This window comes from Papio anubis, chromosome 19 (assembly GCF_008728515.1).
Source record: "Papio anubis isolate 15944 chromosome 19, Panubis1.0, whole genome shotgun sequence".
NCBI classification, from domain to species: Eukaryota; Metazoa; Chordata; class Mammalia; order Primates; family Cercopithecidae; genus Papio; species Papio anubis.
This window is the reverse complement of record NC_044994.1, coordinates 72,043,994-72,069,089: the sequence shown is the minus strand read 5'-3', so window position 1 is coordinate 72,069,089 and position 25,096 is coordinate 72,043,994. Positions and strand designations below refer to the sequence as shown.

At 45.0% G+C, this 25,096-nt stretch overlaps 1 protein-coding gene across 2 annotated transcripts in view; it reads left to right on the top strand.

Moving 5' to 3' along the window:
* PARD6G (par-6 family cell polarity regulator gamma) overlaps positions 1-25,096 on the top strand; it is a 91,307-nt gene that overhangs the window by 32,383 nt on the left and 33,828 nt on the right. For both annotated transcript variants that reach the window (XM_003914525.3, XM_009192967.4), the window contains exon 2: positions 12,736-12,958. In XM_003914525.3, the coding sequence (XP_003914574.1) occupies positions 12,736-12,958 (223 nt within the window). The remainder of the gene's footprint in view (positions 1-12,735; positions 12,959-25,096) is intronic.

Below are 25,096 nucleotides of genomic sequence, written 5' to 3'. Positions count from 1 at the left end.
AGAGTTAAGTTCCTACAACATATTTCTGATCACAAAAACATTACCAAACTTCTAAATAAAGACCCTAAATATTTCTTATATTAAATATTTGAAATAAATGTGAGCTATACATTTAAGATTGATAGAAACAAGATATATATATATATATATATATTTTTTTTTTTTTTTTTTTGAGATGGAGTCTCGCTCTGTCACACAGGCTGGAGTGCAGTGGCATGATCTCGGCTCAGTGCAACCTCCACCTCCTGGATTAAAGTGATTCTCCTGCCTCAGTCTCCTGAATAGCTGGGATTACAGGCTCCCGCCACCACACCTGGCTAATTTTTGTAGTAGGGACAGGGTTTCACCATGTTAGTCAGGCTGGTCTCAATCTCCTGACCTCATGATCCACCCGCCTCAGCCTCCCAAAGTGCTGGGATTACAGGCTTCAGCCACCGCGCCCAGCCAAAACAAGATAATTATTTACCCAATTTTTGGTGAATCAGTGACTGACAGCAGTTGTAGTGGTGGTGGATTAAATCAAGGAATAACTGTTTGCAAAGTGAAAATTGTAATGAGAACCTCCCACCACCATGCAGTTCAAAAACAATAACAAATATGGCAGGCATGTTCATACTGCATCATTTATTGCAGTCATATATTGCCACATATTTGTGTGATTACAAATTTTTATTCTACAATAATTTGTATTTATTCATTTACTCATTTTCGAACCTGTTTATTCCAGTTCATGATTATGAGTGACTAGAGCCTGTCCCAGCAGCTCAGGGAACGAGACAGGAACCAGCCATGGACAGGACACCATTCCATCACAGGTTACACTCACATACACGCCCACGAGGACTCAGACAATTTAGACTCATCAGTTAACCTAATGTGCACATCTTTGGGATGTGAGAGGAAACTGGAGTAACTGGAAAATATGTAAATGTGAGAAGAACATGCAAACTCCACACAGATAGTGGCCCTGGCTGGGAATCGATTTTTTTTTCTTATCAGTATTATAGTGAAATAACATTGAATGAAACGTTATTTGAGGACCTGCTGTATATTCATATTGTTATGCAGCCATCACCCATTTCTAGAACTCTTTTCATCTTGCGAAACTGAAACTCTGCATTCAGACTCCTCATTCCTCCTCCCCCAAGCCCCTGGCACCCACCATACTACTTTCTGTCTCTGTGATAAAATTTTGAGTCCTCTGCTTACCTCATATAAGTGGAATCATACAGTACTTGTCTTTCTGTGACCAGCTTATTTCACTCAGCATAATGTCCTCAAGGTTTGTTCATGTGGTAGCACGTCAGGATTTCCTTCCTTTTGAAGATGGAATAATATTCCGTGGTATGTATATATCACATTTTGCCTATTCATCCATCGATGGACACTTAGGTGTTTACCTTCTAGCTGTTGTGAATGATGCTGCTGTGGACACGGATATACAAATATCTCTTCCAGATTCTGCCTTCAGTTATTTTAGTTATATACCCAGAGGTAGAATGCTGGATCATATGGTAATTCTGTTTGTAATACTTTTAAGGAACTGCCATATTGTTTTTCACAGCAGCCGCACCGTTTTACGTTATCACCAGTAGTGCACAAGGATTCCAGTTTCTCCACATCTTTGTCAACACTTACTACTTTGCTTTTTCTCTAATTTTTCTCATAAAAAATATAAATAGCTGCAGAGGGTCTAAAATACAGATGGCTTTTCAAAAACAAAAAACAAAAAAAACTGCTACCAGGTCCCTTTCACAAAGGACCTTACTAATTGACTAAGACATTCAATCAACTGGTTTGAACTAAATGTGAATAGTTTCATTTGTCTGTTCATAGATAATATTTTAACAGAGGCCTACAATGTATTGACTCAAAGGAATGACTAATAACGTGTGTTTGGGGATGGGGGGTGGCTAGGTTTTGCCAGCCATATCACATAAGCAGCTGCTTTGAAAATATCCCCACTTTCCGTGGTTTTAGCCAAATTACTCGTTGTAAGGTCATTAAAGCAAATGCTTTGTATCTGGCATGAGATGTAAAATTGGCAGGGAGTATGCAATAATTATTTGTTTATAATTAGTCGTTCCCTTTGTAGATAACCTATTTTGGTCCTACTAACAAAATAAATTTGGCCCATGAAAAAAATATTTTTTTAACTTTGATCATATTAGCTTTAAATGTTAAACAGCTGATGCTGATTGTGTTCAACAAATGCCCTGGGGACAAGGCTTTTCCCACTGAGCTTGACCCTAGGAGTGGGACTTTTCCTGGAGCTGCAAGACAGGTATGACGATGACAGTCCCAAGTGTGGGCTTTGGGGAACTTCCAGACTGGTTCTGCTGCCTCCCAGGCTGTGAGGCTGCTGGATTTCACAGTTGAGGAGAGGTGGATAGGAAGTGAAAGCACCACAAAGCTTGCTGCTCTTACTGAGATTCAGCTGCTTTTCTAGAATAAACACTCCTTGCATTGTTGCAAGCCATTGATTAATTTCTATGGTTTGCTAAAAATTGGTTTTGACAGTTTTTCCCAATATTCTCGCTTTAATGGATAAGCAGAGTTTTGCAGGTCCTACTCTTTCATTCTGGAAGTGCTTGGAGATGAACTTAAAACAACACTTTCCTGTCATGCTTCCCAGGCTCTTAGCTGTCTTGGGTTTCCATCATCTTTTTATCTCCTTGTTTATTGACCAAGAGCTGTATGGAACATTACTTTTTTTTTTTTTTTTGAGACAGAGTCTCGCTGTGTCTCCCAGGCTGGAGTGCAGTGGCGCGATCTCGGCTCACTGCAAGCTCCGCCTCCCGGGTTTATGCCATTCTCCGGCCTCAGCCTCCCGAGTAGCTGGGACTACAGGCGCCACCACCACGCCCGGCTCGTTTTTTGTATTTTTAGTAGAGACGGGGTTTCACCGTGTTAGCCAGGATGGTCTCGATCTCCTGACCTCGTGATCCGCCCGCCTCGGCCTCCCAAAGTGCTGGGATTACAGGCTTGAGGCACCGCGCCCGGCCGGAACATTACTTTTATCGCAACTGGCTCCCAGGTATTATTCATTCAAAAAACGCTTCTCAGAGCTCTATCCCTTCTTCTGGAAGAAAAAGGGTCAAAATTATGATAAGAAGTTATAGTTGGGGGAACAGGTAGATATGATTAATAGAGAGAGATTGATATGATATAGGTGGTTAGATGGACATTTCTTACTTTCTATTTATAGTTTAATCATGTTATCATTGAATACATTTTAAAGAAAATAAAAATTATTTGCATTTAGAAGCTTTTGATACACTTTGTATATCAAAAAAATATAAATACCTGCAGGGTCTTACTCTGTCATCTAGGCTGGAGTGCAATGGTGCAGTCTCAGTTCACTGCAGCCTCCATATCCCAGGTTCAAGCGATCCTCCTGCCTCTGGCTCCCAAGTAATTGGGACTACAGGCATGTGCCACCATGCCTGGCTAATTTTTGTATTTTTTTGTAGAGACATGGTTTCCCCATGTTGCCCAGGCTGGTATCGAACTCTTAGACTCAAGCAATCCGCCCACCTTGGCCTCCCAAAGTCCTGGGATTACAGATTTGAGCCACCACACCTAGCCAGAAGTTGATACACTTTTGCTTATTGATCTTGGTATTTTGTATTTGAGATCATTTTTAATAATTTTAAAAGATGAAATCTCCCCCCCACCCGCATTTTTTACTATCCTATTGTAGGAATAATAGTTGAGATCAACTACAAAATAGAATAATCATTATCTAAATAATGCATGAGGGTTCATTTTGCTAGAAGCATTGAAGAATAAGAATTTGCACACCTGTGAATTTCCCAACAACAAATAATCTTATTCTTTAAAAAAAAAAAAAAAAACATGGGATTCCTAGGCTTACATATATTTCTTGCCATATACCTGGAATTAACCATTTTGCCTCAGAACCCTGGGTCCTTTTAAGGGGAAATGATACAGCTCATGGTGTCAGGTACTGGTGAGGGAAAGGTGGTGTTTGTTTGTTTTCTTTTTTCGAGATGGCGTCTCACTGTCGCCCAAGCTGGAGTGCAGTGGTGCAATCTTGGCTCACTGCAACCTCTGCCTCGTATGTTCAAGCAATTCTCCTGGAGCACCCTCCCAAGTAGCTGGGACTACAAGCGTGTGCCACCACACCTGCCTAAGTTTTTCTGTATTTTTAGTAGAGACAGAGTTTCACTATGTTGGCCAGACTGGTCTCAGACTCCTGACCTTAAGTGATCCACTGGCCTTGGCCTCCCAAAGTGCTGGGATTACAGGCATGAGCCACCACATCTGGCCAACGTGGACTTTTTGATGTGGTTATCTATTAACTTGCTACTAACCTAGGCCAGGCACAGCAATGCAATCTTTTCTTAGGAAATTTGAATTTTTTTTTTTTTTTTTTTGACAGAAACAAGGTCTTGCTATGTTGCCCAGGCTGACCTAGAACTCCTGGGCTCCTGCCTCAGCCTCCAAGTAGCTGGGACTACAGGTGTATACCACCATGCCTGGCTTGAGTATTGATCTTTCATTGAAATTGGTCGCTGGTTTGGAGTGAGGAGGTGAACTCCCAGAATAGGATGGCTCCCTTTGAGGCATTTTATGTGCAGGATAGTAGGTGAATGAACAAAGTCCAGCAGATGTTGAAGCAGTCGCCCTGTTGTAAGCCCTGCTATATGAACAAACACCCACATGAAAAACAATGAAAATATTAGGGAGTGCCAAGTTTCTTGCTAACCTTTAATGGTGGTTTAGGCATTTTCATAGTGATCCCTGAACTCTAATGTAATGGTCTTCAAATGTCACATGACACCTAAAAGAATTTTGGAAAACTACCACTATAAAGGGGGATGATATATTTTTAAGTTGGCACTTGAATTTTTTTGAGTAAATGTAAATAGTTGCAAAGGATATAATTTACAGCATGCCGTAAATATTCCATTTAAAAATAAAGCTTTTGGTGCATGATCTTCTAAATACAACCAATGAAATCTAAATGCTGTAGTGATTTGATCCTACTATCATGCATTTTATGGAATGATTTGGTTCTACTATCATGCATTTTAGAACAGGATAAACAGGCTCTTATTTTTGCCACTTTTCTCACTCTGAAGAGCTCTTTTCTAATCATAAATTTTACATTGTTTTTATCTTTGTTCTTCCCATTACTCCCTCAAGAGATTTTGTCCTAATATTTTATTCTAATAACTTATGCTTCATTACCCTGTAACTCTTCTCTGCAACAAAAATATGTATATAAATTGAAGTTCAAACATTTTTCTCTTGTGGCCCTGAGGCTCTATTTGTTACAAATATTTTTAGGTTGTTTACTAGTATAGAGTTCTAGTTTGCAAGATGAAAAGCAATCTAGAGAGTGGGTGCATAACAGTGTCAATGTACACTCCTGACCTGTACACTTAAAAATGGTTAAGATGGTAAATCCACAATTATAAATGAAATAAATTTTTATTTTATTTTATTTTTTTTTTTTTTTGAGACAGAGTCTTGCTCTGTCACCCAGGCTGGAGTGCAGTGGCGCGATCTCGGCTCACTGCAAGCTCCGCCTCCCGGGTTCACGCCATTCTCCTGCCTCAGCCTCCCGAGTAGCTGGGACTACAGGTGCCCACAACCGCGCCCGGCTAATTTTTTGTATTTTTAGTAGAGACGGGGTTTCACCGTGGTCTCGATCTCCTGACCTTGTGATCCGCCCGCCTCGGCCTCCCAAAGTGCTGGGATTACAGGCGTGAGCCACCGCGCCCGGCCATGAAATAAATTTTTATAGTAAAAAATTTCTAGATTGAGTTATTACAAGTATTATCAAATGGTGATTGGAACATAGTTGTGCAGTTTGATAAATAATCACTAGCCATCCAAAGTAAACATTTGAAAAATCTTTCATTTACTGTTAAGTATTTATTGCTAAATGAGGTAGGCTAGCACCAATTGTTTTGCTGTTTTTGTTGTTGGGTGTCAACACTGTGAAGCTTCATTTGCACACTCAGGTGGATGGGAGTGAAGGCCCCTAAGCACAGTTCAGCTCTTTGAACTGTCAACAGGTTGTGTGACAAAAATAATAGAGTAGTCTGTCAAAATTATTTTGATAATTAGCTGACAGTTCAAGTAGGACAACTTTATATTTTGTTGAAAGCAAGTAACTGGAAACTACCTGACTGGCAAGGTTTATTGCCTGGTCATTAGAGCCGTTCACTGTTTCAGTTTCTGGTAAGTATACTAAAAGGACTTTACCAAGAAGTATATGACAATGAATTACACCTGCTAATTCCTTCATTTAGAGGATGCTTGTTTGATATGATGGGGAAGTAAAAATATTTAGTACTCAATACCGATACGATTTTTAAATAAAATGCTTTTATCGTGTCACATTTCACATCTCTTTTTGTCAAAACTTTGGAGCTCATTCAACATATGAAGCATGTTTACCATATAACTGGGCTGGCAAAGTCAGCCTCATCATTAAACACAAATCAGCCTTTTCTCTCAGGAAACAGTCTGAATTTTTTTTTCATTTCAAATTAACATGCTAAGACATATTTTGAGGAAATTATTGAAAGTACTGAGAAATTGAGATGTGTTTTAGGGTTAGTTGCTAAATAAAGTTAAGATTGAAACATTGTAGAACTAGCATTTAGCCTATGCTGTTCCAGGGAGGCTGGCGTTCCTGAGGTGAAAGTGAGCTGTGTCCCTTTGCGGGGATACTGAAGTGAGAATTACATGTAAAAGTCAAAAACACTCTTACTAGTTGTATTAGACATGATTAAATTATCCTGTGTGTTTAGTTTATAGTGATAAAAACAAATTGCTTTGGAAGTTGGTATATGTATTAGTCCATTGTCACATTGCTGTAAAGAAATACTGGAGACTGGGTAGTTTATAAAGACAACAGGTTTAATTGGCTCATGTTTCCACAGGCTGTACAGGAAGCATGGCAGCATCTGCTTCTGAGGAGGCCTCAGGAAACTTTAAATCATAGCAGAAGGGGAAGGAGTCTTACATGGCAGGACAGGACCAAAAGAGAGTGGGGAGGTGCCCTACACTTTTAAATGAACAGATCTCACGAGACCTCACTCATTATCACGAGAATAGCACTGAGGGGATGGTGCTAAACCATTCATGAGAACTCTGCGCCCATGATCCAACAATCACCTCCTACTGGGCCCCTCCTCCAACACTGGGGATTTCAACTTGACATGAGATTTGGATGGGGACACAGATCCAAAGCATATCATTCTGCCCCTGGCCACTCCCAAATCCCATGTGCTTCTCACATTTCAACATACATTCATGCCTTCCCCACAGTCCTCCAGAGTCTTAACTCATTCCAGCATTATCTCAAAAGTTCAGAGTTTCATCTGAGACAAGGCTAGTCCCTTCCACCTATAAGCCTGTAAAATAAAAAACAAGTTAGTTAGTTACTTCCAAGATATGATGGGGGCACGGGCCTTGGGTAAATGCTTCTGTCCCAAAATGGAGAAATTAGCCAAAAGGCAGGGGCTACAGGCCCCATGCAAGTCCAAAACCCAGTAGGGCAGTCATTAAATCTTAAAGCTCCAAAATAATTTCCTTTGATTCCATGCCCCACATCCAGGGCACACTGGTTTGTGGGATGGGCTCCCAAGGCCTTGGGCAGCTCTGCCCCTGTAGCTCTGCAGGGTTCAGCCCCCTCGGCTGCACTCAAGGTCTGGTGTTGAGGGCCTGTGGCTTTTTCAGGCACATGGTGCAAACTGTCAGTGGTACCATTCTGGGATCTGGAGGATGTGGTCCTCTTCTCACAGTTCCACTGCACAGTGCCCCAGTGGGGACTCTGTAGCAGGGCTCCAACCCCACATTTCCTCTTTGCGCTGCCCTAGTAGAGATTCTCCATGAGGGCCCTGCCCCTGCAGCAGACTTCTGCCTGGGCATGCAGGTGTTTCCATACATTCTCTGAAATGTAGGCGGAGGCTTCTAAGCCTCAAATCTTGCATTTTGTACACCCACAGGCTTAACACCATGTGGAAGCTGCCAAGGTTTATGGCTTGTGCCCCCTGAAGCAGTGTCCCTCTGTACCTGGGCCCCTTTGAGCCACAGGCCAGGATGCAGGGAGCAATGTCCCAAGGCTGCGCAGGGTAGTGGGGCCCTGGGTCAGCCCGAGAAAGCCATTCAGCCCTCCTAGGCCTCTGGGCCTGTTTTGGGAGAGGCTGCCATTGTGGTCTCTGAAATGCCTTTGAGGTTATCTCCCCATAGTTTTAGCTATCAGCATTTGCCTTCCTTTCAGTTACGGAAATTTCTGCGCCTGCTTGAATTCCTGCCCTGAAAATGGACTTTTCTTTTCCACCACGTGGCCAGGCTGCAAGTTTTCTGAACTTTCATGCTCTGCTTCCCTTTTAAACACAAATTCCAGCTTTAGGTTATTCCTTGGCTCACGCATATGAGCATAGGTTGTTAGAAACAGCCAGGCCACATCTTGAATGCTTTCCCATTTAGAATTTCTTACACCAGATACACACTCTCAACTTCAGAGTTCCACGGATCCGTTAGAGCAGGGGCACAAAAGGCAGCCAGGATCTTTGCTGAAGCATAGCAAAAATGACTGTATTAGTATTAGTCCGTGCTCTCTTAAAGGAACAGAACAAATAGGAGATATATATATAAAAATACATTTTTATGTAAAATATTATATTTTATATAATCATATAAAACTATATTAAATATATAAATTATATTAAATATATAAAAATTGTATAGAATTTGTATTTTATATAAGATATGTATTTTTTATTTGTATAAATATGTATATAAACTCATATATAGGAGAGTATATATATATATAGAGAGAGAGAGAGGAGAGTTTATGACAAAGTATTAACTTTCTTGATCACAGGGTCCAACAATGGGCCGTCTGCAAGCTGAGGAGCAAAGAGAGCCAGTCCGAGTCCCACAACTGAGAAACTTGGAGTGTGATGTTGTAGGGCAGGAAGCATCCAGCACGGGAGAAAGATGTAGGCTGGGAGGCGAGGCCCATCTCTCCTTTTCAGGTTTTCCTTCCTGTTTTGTTTTGTTTTGTTTTTGAGACAGAGTCTCACTCTGTTGCCCAGGCTGGAGTGCAGTGGCACCATCTCAGCTCACTGCAGCCTGCACCTCCTGGGTTCACTCCATTCTCCTGCCTCAGCCTCCCAAGCAGCTGGGACTATAGGTGCCCACCACCACACCTGGTTAATTTTTTTGGATTTTTAGTAGAGATGGGGTTTCACAGTGTTAGCCAGGATGGTCTCGATCTCCTGACCTCATGATCCGCCCGCTTCGACCTCCCAAAGTGCTGAGATTACAGGTGTGAGCCACCACGCCTGGCCCTTTCTTCCTGCTTTATATTCGCTGGAAGCTGATTGGATTGTGTCCACCAGATTAAGGATGGATCTGCCTTCCCCAGCCCACTGGCTCAAATGTTAATCTCTTTTGGCAGTACCCATGAAGGCACACCCAGGATTAATACTTTCTATCCCTCAAGCCAATCAAGTTGACACTGTGACCATCTGAGTGGTATTATTAACCATCACAGTGACCTTTACTCTAGTTCCCGGTAAGTTCCTCATCTCCATCTGAGACCTCCTCAGCCTGGACTTCATTGTCCATATCACTATCAGCATTTTGGTCACAACCATTCCACAATCTCTAGGGAGTTCCAGATTTTCCCTCATCTTCCCGTCGTCTTCTGAGCCCTCCACACCCAATTCCAAAGTTGCTTCCACATATTCAGGTATCTTTATAGCAATGCCCGACTCCTTGCTACCAATTTTCTGTATTAGTCCTTCTTGCATTGCTATAAAAACATGCTTGAGACGGATAATTTATACAGAAAAGAGACTTAATTGACTCAGGGTTCCACAGGCTGCACAGGAAGCATAGTGGGAAGCTGCTCCTAGGAAGGCCTCAGGGAGCTTTTACTCACGGCAGAAGGCGAGATGGGAGTAGGCTTCCTACATGGCAGGAGCAGGACTAAAAGAGGGGGAAGGTGCTACACACTTTTAAAACAACCAGATCTCGTGATCACTCGCTCACTCACTCACCATCAAGAGAACGGCACTGGGAGATGGTGCTTAACCGTTCGTAAGAGCTCCATCCTCATGATCCAGTCACCTCCCACCAGGCCCCTCCTCCAACACTGGGGATTACAATTCAACATGAGATCTGGGTGGGGACACAGATGCAAACCATGTGAGTATATATGAGCTCTATGAGATGGCAAAGACAAGGATTGATGTTTGTGAAATAAATGCTTTGTGATTTTATTGGAAACTGGATCTAACAGATGCTGCATAAAACTTACGTTGTAGGCTTTACATGTGTGTGTTAAAGTTTTGGAGCCCCTGTTTGTGAAAGAATCTGCATTGCCTACGTGCTGTGCCAGTGGCATCCTTGGGTGAACGCTGAGCAGAAGTGTAACGTGTCCCTTTGAATAATGGGGAGGGATTTCAAGGGTTTGCTCTGCTCTGCACTTCTGACACTAGCAGGAGATAGAGGAGAGCCCTTTCCTCTGCCCCTTCCAGAGTGCAGCTGTGTTCAGAGCATGTACCTGTCCAGACACCGAGTTCTGGGGTCACACTTCTTCCCTTACTGAGTACATAGATAGTAGGTTAGAGGGGTTTTGAGTAGTCACTGAAAGTGGCTTCTCCCGAACCATTATTATTGTTATTATTTTTGAGACCAAGTCTCACTCTTTTGCCCAGGCTGAAGTGCGGTGGCGTGATCTTGGCTCACTGCAACCTCCGTCTCCCAGGTTCAAGTGATTCTCCTGCCTTGGACTCCTGAGATGCTGGGATTACAGGTGTATGCCGCCACACCTGGCTCATTTTTTTGTATTTTTAGTAGAGATGGGTTTTCACCATGTTGGCCAGGCTGGTCATGGACTCCTGACCTCAAGTGATCCGCCCTACTTGGCCTCCCAAACTGCTGGGGTTACAGGCGTGAGCCACTGTGCCTGCCCCGAGCCAGTATTTTGAACTATCCCATTGTGGTGAGCCCTGGGGATTTTTGGTTTTTTAATTGCCGAGGGCAGTGCACGATGGGTGAGAGGTTTGTTTTGCCTTTGGTAACCTGGGGAAAGTGCTTTTTGAAAGGGAGGTAGAAAAGGAGATTTGTTCTGGAGCAGTTCAGTTTCACAAAGAATCTGTGGAGGTTAAGGTCTAGTGGCTGATTCTCATACAACCAGTGGTTCTCTGTGTATGGTCCCCAGATCAATAGCATCAGCTCTTTCAGGAACTTGTTAAAAATGCAGATTCTTGGGCTGTATCTGAGCACAGTCAAATCCAGAATTCTGGGGGGCCTCCAGGTGATCCTGGTGCAAGCACACATGAGTTTAGATGATTTTCTCTGACTCATTCATACAGTGTCTAGATGATATAATGACTAGTTTTCCATAAACATTAGACACTTTATTTTTGTATATTTTGGAACCAATGTAATTAGTTTTCAGCTGTATTGAAGAGCACAGAATATGTACCACCTGATGAATAAAGGTTCCTAATTGCCAAGTGAGGAATGACAGGAGCCAGAACCCTTGGGCATGACCCTAACCTCATGTCCCCCTGGGGTCCTCTCTTGAAGGGTATCCTGGAGCTCTGTGGGCAGCTCATGGGCTTCTGGGCCAGGGTTAGGGTCTGCTGGAAAAGAGGTTAGTCCCTAGACATTCCCAAACCTGGACCACCTAATAACAGCTCAGAGGGGGGTGTACATGCTGCCTTTGAGAAAGAGACCAGACCATCATCCTGTCTCCCTTGGACTTGTCTGATTTTAACCAGGTTCCTTTATTCTTGCAATTTTACGTCTACTTCTGATCCTTTTGAAATGTAACCATTTTGTCTTACTAAAATAGAAATCTAATGAAGACACTTCCTAGCTTAAAATTAAGACCCGTACGGTCTTAATGGTCTTTTGCCTTTGGAAAAAGTTCCGAGGTTTCATTCGGCCTTGCATCCTCTCCTGCCTCTGAGTTTCCTAAGGCCTGCCAGGAGCTGTGCAGATGCCGCCTCAGCAACCTCAGATGAGACAAGGGACCTTGCTGAGGAAGGATTCTCCTTTCATGCCACCCAAAAAATTTACATTAATTTTGACGTTGCTTTTTCCTACAACGTGAGCTACACAGCCTGTCCTATCCTGTCCTCAGGATAGTCATCTGTGTTCATGACTGAGCTGCCCCTCGGTCAGTGTGGACGAGAGAGCCGTCCTGGGTCAGTGTGGATGAGAGAGCTGCTGCCTGAGTCATTACTGCTTTTAATTTTTTAGGGTCCCTCTTCCTGTGTTATAATTTCTTATTTAGTCACTGCGAGCTCTGTGAGAGCTGAGCTGTTTGTCACTATCTCCCCAGGACCTTGTGGAGAATTAATAAATGCTTGTCCTTTTATTTTTTTAATACAACATTTTAAATTCATCGGCTTCTGCAGAAAACGGTATGAGATATCTCAGAACTGAAAATGGAGTTACCATTGGATCCCGCAGTCTTACTATGCGTTTCTACCCAAAGGAAAGTAAATCGTATTAAAAGAATACCTGCATTTGTATCTTCATTCCAGCACGATTCATAATAGCAAAGATGAAATCACTTAAGTGTCTATCAGTGGATGATTGAATAAAGAAAATGTGGAATATAAATGCTTGTTTGCTAAGTACACTAACCACACCCTGTTTCTAGATACTTCTCTGGTGTTTATTAATGCCCCCCCACCCCAACCCCTGTCTCTTGCATTGCAGTTTGGGGCGGAATTCCGGAGGTTCTCTCTGGACCGTCATAAGCCTGGGAAGTTTGAAGATTTCTACAAGCTGGTTGTGCACACCCACCATATCTCCAACAGTGATGTAACTATTGGCTATGCAGATGTGCACGGAGACCTGCTGCCCATCAACAATGATGACAACTTCTGCAAGGCGGTTTCCAGTGCAAACCCCCTGCTCCGGGTCTTCATCCAGAAACGAGGTACTGAAGTGGTTGAGTGGCTGCCTGGTCTTGTTGAACAATCATTTTTAAAATATAGTTTTCAATTTTTTTCTGTCATTACATTTGGTTCTGTTTTCTAACCTGTAGTAGGAGATTAAAGAAATTAAAATGTGTTTGATCAACATTAATTTAATATACTTAAAATTCTCACATTGTGTTTTCTACCTGAAATGGTATTGACTTCTGACTTTTAAATACTGAAGAAAGAGTAATATTGATACTTCCAGTCGTTTAACTAGAAGTGAAATAACTCAATGATAAGGACGCTTGAGTCAGTGGCCTCAGAATGAAACTTGGGGTTACTGGCGCGTGCTTTCCGTCATCTCGTTCGGAGTAGGGAATATGTTAGCTTTAGATGATAACTGGTTAACTTTTAGCTCTGAGGCCCAGTTTCGCCATAACTAATAATATCATTTTATGTTAAAATAAATTACTAACATAGGTTAATGGCTGAAAGGGAAGGGGTGCCCTGCTGCTGACGTACTGTGGGACCTCATACTGCTCACGTCTCTGAACTGCATTTAGATTTTTTTTCCGTCTCCAAACTTCGGAGACCCTTGTTGTTTCAAAATAATACGCTGAAAGAAAGAAGGACCTGCAGGTGAGGCTTGATATTGGGAAAATGGCATTTTTATAACTGACTGCCTCTCCTTCTTTGGGCGGCCCCGCAGTGCACGTGGCGAACACTGACCACCTCAAGGAGCCAAGCAGCCAGTGGTGACACTTGCAAAGTGAGGTTGCCGTGTGCCCTGTCTGCCCTCGTGGATCTGCTGCCAGAGTCTCTGGGACAGCTAGGAGAGGTTTCCCGGAGGAAAGCCTGAGCTGAGACTACAGGAAGCAGCAGCAGGGTGCTGGGCGGGAGGCAGGCTGGGCGAGTTCTCAGACGAGGCCCTCCGCCTCCTTCACCCCAGTGTCCTGCTTTGCAAAACGAGGGTACTCACATAGTAGCCCCCATCCAGTTTCTGTAAGGGTGATGCTGAGCAGCGTGCCGCCAGCTCCTCGCCCCTGCTCTGTAAATACTAGCGATGGCTGTTATTCCCATCTGTGGTGATGAAGGGAACGGCAGGAGACTCGTTGACCTCACTTCAGACAGATTCTCTGGCACAAGATCAGAACACTCTGCATCTGCAGTTCTCGCTGGGCCTGGGTATCCTGCTGATGGTGCTGAGAAGTCAACACAGCTGTCACTTCCTCACAGTGGCCTGGGGGACGGGCTGAGCTTCAGCTTCCGCATCAGTCCCTCAGGGTTGCTGGGGGACAAGGACCCTCACTGTCTCTGCAGGGTTCTGCACAGCCTCCAGCACGCCACACCTCGGTCCTCTGTATGCTGCCCTCTGCAGTAGCCACCTGCTGCTTTGCTGGTCCTGGAATGGAGGCCTGTGCGCCCTGCCCCCTGACCTGGAACTCTCCACTCCTTCATATTGCCTGGGTATCTGTATCTGTTCACAGGCTGCCTTCTCAGGAAGGCCTGGTCTCAGCTGCTTGATCTGATGAGCCCGTGTTCCCCTCTGTACGTCGTCCTCTGTCCTCTTACTCAGCTTCCTCTGTGCTCTGTCCCTTGCTCACAGAGCTAGTTTGCCGTCCGTCTCCACCCAACCAGGAGCGTTGCGGGGCGTGTGTTCCTGGCTGTACCCCTGCCATCCGAGGTCACAGCATTTGCTCACATGGTGTGGGTTGAGCAATGGTGTGAAGAAGGTGTGGTGTAAACTGCAGATGTGCGCACAGGCTTTGTTGCCCGTTGTGCAGGAAACAAGTCTTTTGGCCCTGTTGACTGTGGAGCTGGGGTGAAGGCCGGCAGAAGGCACCGTGCCCTTTGGCAATTGGCCCCAGGAGTCTTGGCACCCTCTACTCGGGATGCACCAAAGCTGAGGTGGGACCAGAAAGTGGGCTTGTGTGTTGCCAGTGGGGATGTATTAACCTCCAGCAGCGGCTTGGACAGCTCCGCCTCTTTCCAGCTTGCTGGCTGGGCCCGTGTTCAGTCTTCGTCATTTCTTTTTCCTTCTTCCTCTGCCCTCTGAGTAGTAGCCCAGTTTAACTAGCTGGCTTAGGATTTCTACATCTCATGGTTGTAGCGTGAGCATGTCGCCAGCAGCCCCTGCCTTTCTCTGTCATGTTACAGCGTGGAGCTAGGGAGACCCGAACTCAGACCCCACCTTCTCCCTGGCTTTGTGACACAGACATGCGCCTTGTCCTGCAGAGCTCTAATGTCCTCACCTGTAGCACAGGTGGCAGTGCCTGCCTCTGGGGTTGTTGTCAGGGCTTAATAGCGAAATCTGCTGATGACAAGCCCTTGGCTGGTCCTGCGTATACATCACTGGCCCCTCGGTCCTGTCCTTGGGAAAATCAGAGCTGCCTCTCACTGTCCTCAGTGGATTTGACTGTAAAGATGACGACATTCCAGGTGGCGATTAGGGGCAGTTGTATCCTGTGCACAGTCAGGCACCCTCCCTGCATAGGAATCTGTGCGGATGTTTAGTAATCTGTGTGTTTGGGGCAGAGCTGAGGCCCCCTGAGAGGCAACACTCAATCCCACAGCCTTTTTACTGCAGCAGGGGTGTTGAGGGGTCAGTCACGGTCATGCTATTTTCATGATTCTACTGCAGCCATACCCACTCTGTCATTTACTTAATAACTTTCTGTACACGGACATATTTTATTTAAATATATTTTAAGAGAGAATTTACGATCACAGAGGAAAAGTCAGCATTCTCCTAATACATGTCAAAATAGACCCCAATTATGCTTGAAAAAATTAATCTGTTTCTCAGCTGAGCGCAGTGGCTCACGCCTGTGATCCCAGCACTTTGGGAGGCCAAGGCAGGTGGATCACTTGAGGTCAGGAGTTCGAGACAAGCCTGGCCAGCATGGTGAAACCCTATCTCTACTAAAAAATATAAAAATTAGCCAGATGTAGTGGCACGTGCCTGTAGTCCCAGCTGCTCGCTGGATTGAGGCAGGAGAATTGCTTGAACCCAGGAGGCGGAGGTTGCAGTGAGCCAAGATTGCACCACTGCCCTCCAGCCTAGGTGACAGAGTGAAACTCCATCTCAGAAAAAAAGAAAAATTAATCTGTTGCTTAAAATAATCTCTTCCTCCAAATCATACAAAGGCACAGTGATAAACTACAGAATAGCATTCCTTTATGAATGTAGATGTAAAAACCCTTCAGCAAAATACTAGCACATGGAAAAATGCACCCACACAAAAAGTACACAAATGTTCATAGCAACATTATTCACAATATCCATAAGGCGGGAACAACCCACGCATCCATCAGCTGATGAATGGATAAAGTGCGTGCATGCGTGTGTGTGTCTAGTCAACGAAGTGTGTGCGTGCGCGTGTGTCTAGTCAACAAAGTGTGCATGCACATGTGTGTCTAGTCAACGAAGTGTGTGCGTGTGCGTGTGTGTCTAGTCAACAAAGTGTGTGCACGTGTGTGTCTAGTCAACAAAGTGTGCATGCGCGCGTGTCTAGTCAACTGCATGCGCACGTGTCTAGTCAAGTGTGTTCATGCGCGTTTGCCTAGTCAACAGTGCGTGCATGTGCGTGTGTGTCTAGTAAAAAAAGTACATGCATGTGCGTGTGTCTAGTCAACAAAGTGTGCACGCATGTGTGTCTAGTCAACAGTGCGTGCATGTGCGTGTGTCTAGTCAACAAAGTGTGTGCATGCATGTGTGTGTCTAGTCATGCAGTGGAATATTATTGAGCCGTAAAAAAATGATGCACTGACACATGCTACAGATGGATGAACCTCAGGAACCTTATGTTTAAAAGTGAGAGAAGCCAGACATAGAAGCTCCCATATTGTATGATGACTTTTGAAGTTGATTCTCATTATTCAAGGATTGTGTATTGATGAGAATGTTGTGACCAGAGGCTCACAGGAACCTAAGCCTGTATTCCCCTGGAAGCAATGGTTCCGTGCTCAGTAATTCAGTGACCGTGTCAATTTTAGAGAACAAACTACCACACGTGACGAGAATCCTCTGTAATGTGAAAAGTCCAGAATGGGCAAATCCATGACTCATGGTTGCCAGGGGCTGAGAGGTAGGGAGAATTGGGAGGGAGGGGGTTTCTTTCTGGGGTGATAGAAATGTTCTAGAACTAGAGATTTGTGTAAATACCAACAACCATTGAATTCTACACTTTAAATGGGTGAAGTTTATGTGAATTATATTGGAATAAAGCTGTTAAAAATAGAAGGGACTGTCCACCTTACCAGGGCTGATGAGCAGACCCCTGGATCTGAGCCATGGCCCTGGATGAGGTTTTAGGGGTTTATCTCCAGCCTTTATTTCCAAAATTCAGCCATCCTCCATATGTGAATACTTTGACTTTTTAATAAACATATTTGTTCAAAACTTTAAAAAAAAATCCTCTCTTTCCCTGGCAATAGGAAACTTCCTATGCTTCTCTGAGAGGGCTCCAAGCCTGACGAATGCCCCAGGTGGGCTCAGGAGTGTGGCATCCTCAGCTGCCTCCCTGTCCTCCCTGGGAATGCACACAGCACAGCCCAGTGGGATTAGCTGGGCCTGTCACTTTGTTACCAACAGAAATGACAGATATTTTCATATCCTATGGTAGTTGCATTCCGATATCCTAAATATCATTTATAGTAATCATTATTTAAAAACAATGGTACATATTGTTCTTTAATGCATGAATAAGAAAAGTAATGTGCCACACATTTGCTTTACTTTTCTGATAATTGTCTTCAAAATAATTTCCTCTATAATCCCCTGTGCTTTATTCTATGCCTTTAAGAACGTTATTTTGAGAAAGGGGTTCCCAAGCATCATCAGATTGCGAAAGGGCTCTTGGCTTATCCCAGGTTCAGAGCCCCGCTTGCAGAGAGGCTGCAGCTGGGGCTCAGACAACAGGCCGGAATGACTTCGCTTTCATTCTCCTGGGATGATCAGATGTTCTCTCGATGACTACATGGCATTTGGGGGCAAAAGGACCCAGCCTTAGGCCTTCAGTGCCTTTCTTCTTTATTTGCTATGCTTCTGCTGCATCTGGCCAGGGACTGTGAAAAGCCAGGGGCTTTTCCTTTGGACAAGTAACAGCTGTCTTTGCCCTTCTCTGTATCGCTGTGCCCATTTAAGTAAGAACAACAGCAGTTACCAGAATGGATTGGCCACGATGAGAGGGTCTGGACTTGAGTCTGCATATTTAGGTTGCAAACACAGTGTGTTAAGTGTTAAGGACGCACTTCTCTGTTTCCCTGCTCCCCAAGGGTGCAGGAATGTTTTGGGAAGCTGGCCCTTGCCAGAGAATGCACAACCAAGTTGATACTTGGAGCATCTCTTTCTATTTTTAGCAGGATAAACAGGAAGTGCAAACAGTAACTTTTCCCTGCTTATCCATCAAATAAACTCTGCAAATGCTAGCATAGGCTGTAGTGTGGTTACTTACCTCCAGGCACAGCCCAGGACTTGGTAGGGTGTGTCAGTAGTCCTCCTCCGGAATGTGAAGACTTAATTACACTGAAAGATGGTCAGCACAGAGCACTCTGGACTCCTTACTTTTAAAGCTAACATCAGTGTTGCACATTTGCATATACTTGTTAACTGTTCTTGGCATTCTGGGCATTCTTTTCAGTTCCCAGAATGAGGAGAACGCAGTTGTAAACTGTTTGATTTATCAAAAGTTGCACGACGGGGTGTATTTTGCTATGATCGCACTTAAGTGAGTTACTAGAAAAAGGAAGGGGTGTTCTTCAAAGTAAAACATGGAATGATTAAGAATCTCGTTATGGACACTGGCAGAATTTTCAAGTATCAAGCATAGAAATCCTGCTTATAATTGTTTATCTTGGATTCTTAGGTAACTAGCTAGAGGTATGTTTGGTTTTTAAATTGAGGGTTCACTGCTCATCAGGAAGCCCTCAGTTAAGCCGCCAGAATTCAATTTCTGCATTCCACGCCCCATTGTCTCTCTTTCCTCAGACGCCGCCTAGGGGCTTAGGCTGTGCCTTGGGGGCAGGGAAGGGGTGTGTTTTTGCTGAATTAGCCTCACTGTGTCCCTGTGCTTATGGGAACAGACAGAATGTGGGCTTTGCCCTCTGGGGTAGGAGGTTTTCCGTAAGACACGTTTGCTGCTTTATTTGCCACAGATTCCTGTAAGTTTGTGTGTTTGGAGGATTTTCTTTTTTTTTTTTAATGAAAGAAAAAAGTCTCCCACTCCACCGTGGGAACGTGGAGAAGATGAAATTCCTCCAGCCGCGTTCACGCTGGAGTAGGAGTGTGTTGAGGGAGGAGAAAATGTGCTGATGTAGCTCATCAAAAAGAAACAGAGCCAGAGGCCCCCCCTCCAGAAGAATCCAGGGTTGTCCTCCAGGGCGCCCACGTGAAGCCAGCTCTGCAGGCGCGGTTGGGAGCAGCCACAGCCGCCCGGCTGTCTGCCTTGAGCCAATGGGAACGGAGAGGGAAACAGATGACTAACTCATATTCTCCAGTAGTCCCAGCAAAACACCTTGTATGTAAACGGTGAGAGTTTATACTGATTGGAGTCTGTGATTTTCTTACTTTTCTTAACATTTAAACCCATAATGTATTTATAATTTAGATTATCTTTAAAGACCTAACATATCATACCTGTCATTAAATTCTTCATAAAACTTTGTTGTTTTTAAAAAAGCTCTTCTGTTTAAAACATATTTGTAAAGCAAGATTCAGATGACATAGAGGCAATCCCACCGCCCTGAGGCAATGACTTTTGCATTTTGGCAAAATCATTCCAGGCCTCTCGCTATAGATGCGGTTAGTTGGACATAGTTTTACATAAACAGGGTCATGATATACATGGCATAGCAATTATTTTAACCTACCACCATATTTTTTGTCTTTTTGTAGATGTGTATGTAGACATACATCAATGATGAACATATCAGTTACATGACTCTAACAAAGTATAACCAAGTCCTTATTGTTATTTAAATTGTTATAATTTTATTATAAACTGTTGTATATTTTAAAATACTTGTCAGGTTCTGTTTTTAAGGAAAACTAGTAGAAATGTTCTTGCTGGGTTAAAAGGTATGAGTATTTTGAACTAAAATATATATATTGCCAGGGGACCACTCTTTTGTAGGGCTCTAGAGTAACATTTGAATTGGTTGTTACTTTAAAAAAAATTTTACTTTTTTTTTTTTTTTCCTTGAGACAGAGTCTTGCTCTATCGCCCAGGCTGGAGCGTACTGGTGCCATCTCGGCTCACTGACATGGCCGCCTCCCAGGTTCAAGCGATTCTCCTGCCTCAGACTCCTGAGTAGCTGGGATTACAGGCACGCTCCACCACGCCTGGCTGATTTTTTTGTATTTTTAGTAGAGACGGGGTTTCACCATTTTGGCCAGGCTGGAACTCCTGACCTCTGGTGATCCGTCCACCTTGGCCTCCCAAAGTGCTGAGATTACAGGTGTGAGCCATTGCACCTGGCCAGAAAAAATATATATATGTGTATATAAATATCTTGGAAGACTCTTATTGTGTGGGACAGGAACTCCTGATCTTTGAATTGCTCCTCTTGAGTGCTGCAGTGAAGGCGGGCAGAGGTCTGGCCTGAGGTGCGGGCGGAGGTCTGGCCTGAGGTGCCCTGGGGAGGTCTGGCCTGAGGTGCGGGCGGAGGTCTGGCCTGGGGTGCCAGGGGGAGGCTGCTTTCCTGCCAGAATAGCACTGAGGGGGCCAGATGGATGGCTGCCCGCCCTGGGAACGGGGATTCCCACTTCTCCAAGCACCTGGCACTTTGTCTTCACGGACACTCCTCTCAGCCTGGCCTTGGTGGACGAGGAGCTATAGGTCTGCAGAGTTCAAGTTTAGCAAAAAGGATGCTGCCTGTCAGCAGATTGTACCTGTCACTTGGCCAGAGCGTTGTGTGGTAAAAATGGCCATGTCATTGCTTCTGTCATGTCAGAGTGGCTTGTGTGATGATTAACACATTTGTGTGGGTACAGTTTGATGGAAATGAGGCCATACGTGGAGGCACAGGTTGGGGCTTTCTTTTCATACTAGGCCAGTGATCATCTCGAGCCCAAGTGATTCGTGGTCCAGGGTGGGACTCTGGCGGGCAGAGCTGGTTTCCTGCCCCCTCCTCCTCCTGCCGTTTTATTCCCCAGCCACACAGCAAGACCCAACAGCGGCGCTGCTGTTCTCTAGCAGTCGGCCAGGAGGGTCACCTCTAGTCACATCTCTGCTGCAGCACAGCCAGCCCCTCGGAGGGGCTCACTTGAGCCCCTGGTCTCCTCAGGCGGACACCTCACACGTGGGTTTCTCTGTTCCCATGGGTATCATTACCCCCCAGTTATGTCCATCTCTCTTCTAGTTAACATCTTTTATTTCCTAAAATTCACCTCTGTTACCGTTTTCACTTCAGGAACCCTTAGAAATAATTTCCCACGTGGCCTAGGTCCTCCTGCACCAGTATTTTGGAGCCAGGATTATGAAGTACGCAAAGTCCAGCGCTCACCCCTACCCCACAGAACTAAGATCTCGGGGGTGAATGTCCATGGCTCATGCACATTGATGTTTATGAACATTTAGAATGTTCTCAGAAATGTTATGTTTTACTGCTAACCGAGGATTTTTAAAATTATCATGTGACTCTCACAATAAACCAAGTTGTGTAAGTTTCCTCCTTTTACACATGATGACACTGAGGCTTCAAGAAAGGTCAAACATTGTGAATATAGTTCTCAGCTAAAGTTTGAAATTTAGTTCACTTATCCATGAGCTCGGGCCCATTTGGCACCTTTATTTATGTGGAGGATGCAGAGGTGGTGACAGGCACGCATCTCACACTAGTGCATTCGCATTTCGCTTGCTAGTGCTCAGAACCGAGGGTTGATTCAGTGGCACTGTCACGTTAAGGCCATGTTGCTTTCCTGTGGCCAGGAGAATCCCTATTCAGTGCCTTAATGAAAAGTAGCTCTTGTAGAAATGATATTCCTATATTAGTTTGGAGTCCAGAGACATAAAAATTTCCACTGTGAACTTTTTTCTTTTCCAGAAACGTAAGCAAGATTTGGATTTCCTCTTGCACAGCAGTTTCTTTTCCTGTTTTTGCGCCGTATCTCGTACTTTCCATCCCCTCCTGTTGGAAAATGATTCAGCCTGTAGGTCACCATGTGCAGCACATCCCACCTGTACTCAGGCTCCCAGAAATCTCGACTGTTTTTGTAGCACTTGACCCACACAGGCAGAGTTGGGGGTGAGAGGTGCTGTTGGAGTTGGAGCCGTTTACTCCTCATGGTGGTTTGTGGGGCAGGGATGCTGAGCGTTCCTGCCTTCCTGCCAGCACTTCCTGCCAACGCTCCTCAGCAGTTCCACTCGGAGCCACAGGCTGGGGTGGAGGAAAGTGTCAACACCAAGACATTAACCAGTACCATAGATGAATGACTTACTTTTTATATAACGTAGAATGTACTATTTAACAATCTTTAGGTATAAGTTTAGAGGCATTAAGTACGTTAGGTACATTGTACAAACATCGCCATCATCTGTTTCCAGAAGGTTTTGTTTTTTTTTTTTCTTTGAGACGGAGTCTTGCTCTGTCGCCCAGGCTGGAGTGCAGTGGCTGGATCTCAGCTCACTGCAAGCTCCGCCTCCCGGGTTCCCGCCATTCTCCTGCCTCAGCCTCCCGAGTAGCTGGGACTACAGGCGCCCGCCACCACACCCGGCTAGTTTTTTGTATTTTTTTTTAGTAGAGACGGGGTTTCACCGTGTTAGCCAGGATGGTCTCGATCTCCTGACCTCGTGATCCGCCCGTCTCGGCCTCCCAAAGTGCTGGGATTACAGGCTTGAGCCACCGCGCCCGGCCAGAATGTTTTAATCTTCCCAAACTGAAACTCTGTACCCATTAAAGTGTTTTGTATTTTTGTTGCAATTGAAGTCAAACTCCAAAAAACAGCTCTGTACCTATAAGTATAAATTTCTACACAATGTCCTTGGGGCATGTTTATAACTGATACATCTATGGTCTTACTAGAAATTTCAAATCAAAGGGTGAGGAATTATACTTTTTCAAAAAGCATGAAAGAATTTTCCCTTGCTGATGGAGTCGTTGAGTCTCTGGGGAGCTCCTGGACCCTTCCCCAGGCCACGTGTGAGGCCGACCCTCCTTCCCTGGCTGCTCCTCCTAGCACCTGTGCACTGACCACACCCCAGGCCAGAGGCTCCTAGGACCTGGAGTGGGGAGGACGTCGGGATCAGGAGCGAGCCTTCTGTGAGGCTGGCATCCGTGCTGAGGAGGGGCTGTGCCTCTTGGGCTTCAGGTGGGTCTCCGAGTTAAATTGCCCTAGGAGAGAGTACAGCTCGGAGGCCTTAGCCACCATCTGCGTGCGGCCTCTCTGAACTAGGAAGCAAGTTCTGTCTCGCGATGTCAGTCCTCTGTGGTGTGTTGACATGTTGGCGGCAGGGACCAGGAGGACGTGGACACGTTGGTGCTTCATCCACCAGAAGCTGCTGCAGAGCAGCTCCCCGCAGACACCTCTCCGCCGTCCACACAGGAGTGAGGGGAGGACTGACGGCCCAGCTCCCATGGCCAGTGAGCCCACGGTGTGGGGACGGTGAGGAGGAGATGATGAGCAGTGGAGATTTGGGACTGGTTGACCAGGTGTGCTTTTCTTTCACTCTCATCCTTCTTCCCTCCTTGTCTTTGGTGTTCTGGACCACTGTGAGGCTCCGAAAGTACAGTGTACCCTTCAATGTGTCATGACAGCCCCACGCAGGTCCCTGGGGCTGCCTTGGCAATTGTGGAACTTCAGGCTCCCAGCACAGCGTCTGCTGTCCCTCGTCACCTGGGCTCACACTGGGCAGTGGCTTCAGTTGGGGTTGGCATTCAGTCGAGGCCTCTCCTAAGGACTCCGAAACAGATCTGCTCCCAAGTGGCAGCTAAACAGCCCCCTGGAGCTGGAGCTGAGGCCAGATGGCCCCTCTGCCTGCACTGCGCCCCACCTCAGGGTCAGACTCAGAGACCACCAAAGGAGAGCGTTCATTGATGCTCTTGCTCCTCAGGAACGAACCAAGGGGCCACCGTCATCTCGTGTCTCATAGAGAATGCGCAGTCTCGGTCTTTTGACCCCAGCACCTTCTGGGGTTTTTAGTGACTCCTTAATGATCAAATGGAAACTCTTCTGTGGTTAACGCTGACCTTCTTGTACACTGAAAACATGAAAATACACGTTTTTGATGTTCAGAATCATCAAGGTGAAGTTAGATACCTTTGACCAATTTAAGATTTGGCTTTGGAGGCTGGTTTGTCAGCACTAGGAAATAAATCCCTATCTTGGAACAAGTCTTGTCTAACCTAAACAGTTCTCCAACAAATGATTCTTTCTGGCTACCCTCATTATCACGTGTATACATCTAAGCACATTTAGTTAATAAACATTGAGTCTCCTGCTATGTCAAAATCATAGGAATTTGAAATTGAAGTAATTTTAAAGGTCATCCAATCGAGCTTTCTTCTTTACAGGTGAGGAACCAAAAACCCAGCTGGGCCAAGTGCAAGGCTCCCACTTAAGTGGCTGACAAATATATTTAAACAGTGGCATAGGCCCTTGTAGACTTGGTTTTCTTACAGACCAAAACCTAAATGATTTAAACATTTTTCAAGAAAATTTCTTGTTATCAGATAAAAGAACCAGTAGCAATTCATATGTCTGAGCTGCCTGCGATCTATCATCTGTGGCAGAAAATTTATGTCTCTCCATCTCATTGCCCGGGGACACACATGGGGGCTCCTGGTGGTGAGTTGTGGTCGGCACTCGAGTGTTTTGAGTGATGACTCCATCCCAATCTGAGCGGCGTTTTCCTCTAGGTTGGTAAAGCCCAAAGAACCATACAGAGAGGAGGAAAGAAAGAAAGATGAGAATTTTACAAAGGCGTCGCCTCCTGTAGCTCTGCCAGGCCTGGGCTGTGGCCACACATCTGGGCAGCTCCAGCTGCTCTGACGTTTTCTTCTGCAGGTCCTAGGGAGGTGGCCAGTTTGAGGTTAACAGGTGCTCAGCTCTGGATCCTCTAGAGTTACCTGGAATATGCTGATGAAACCCTTAAATAAGCCTTCACTGACCTTCCTGCCTATTGCCAGGCACTTCTGGAATTAAAATTACTTCTGTT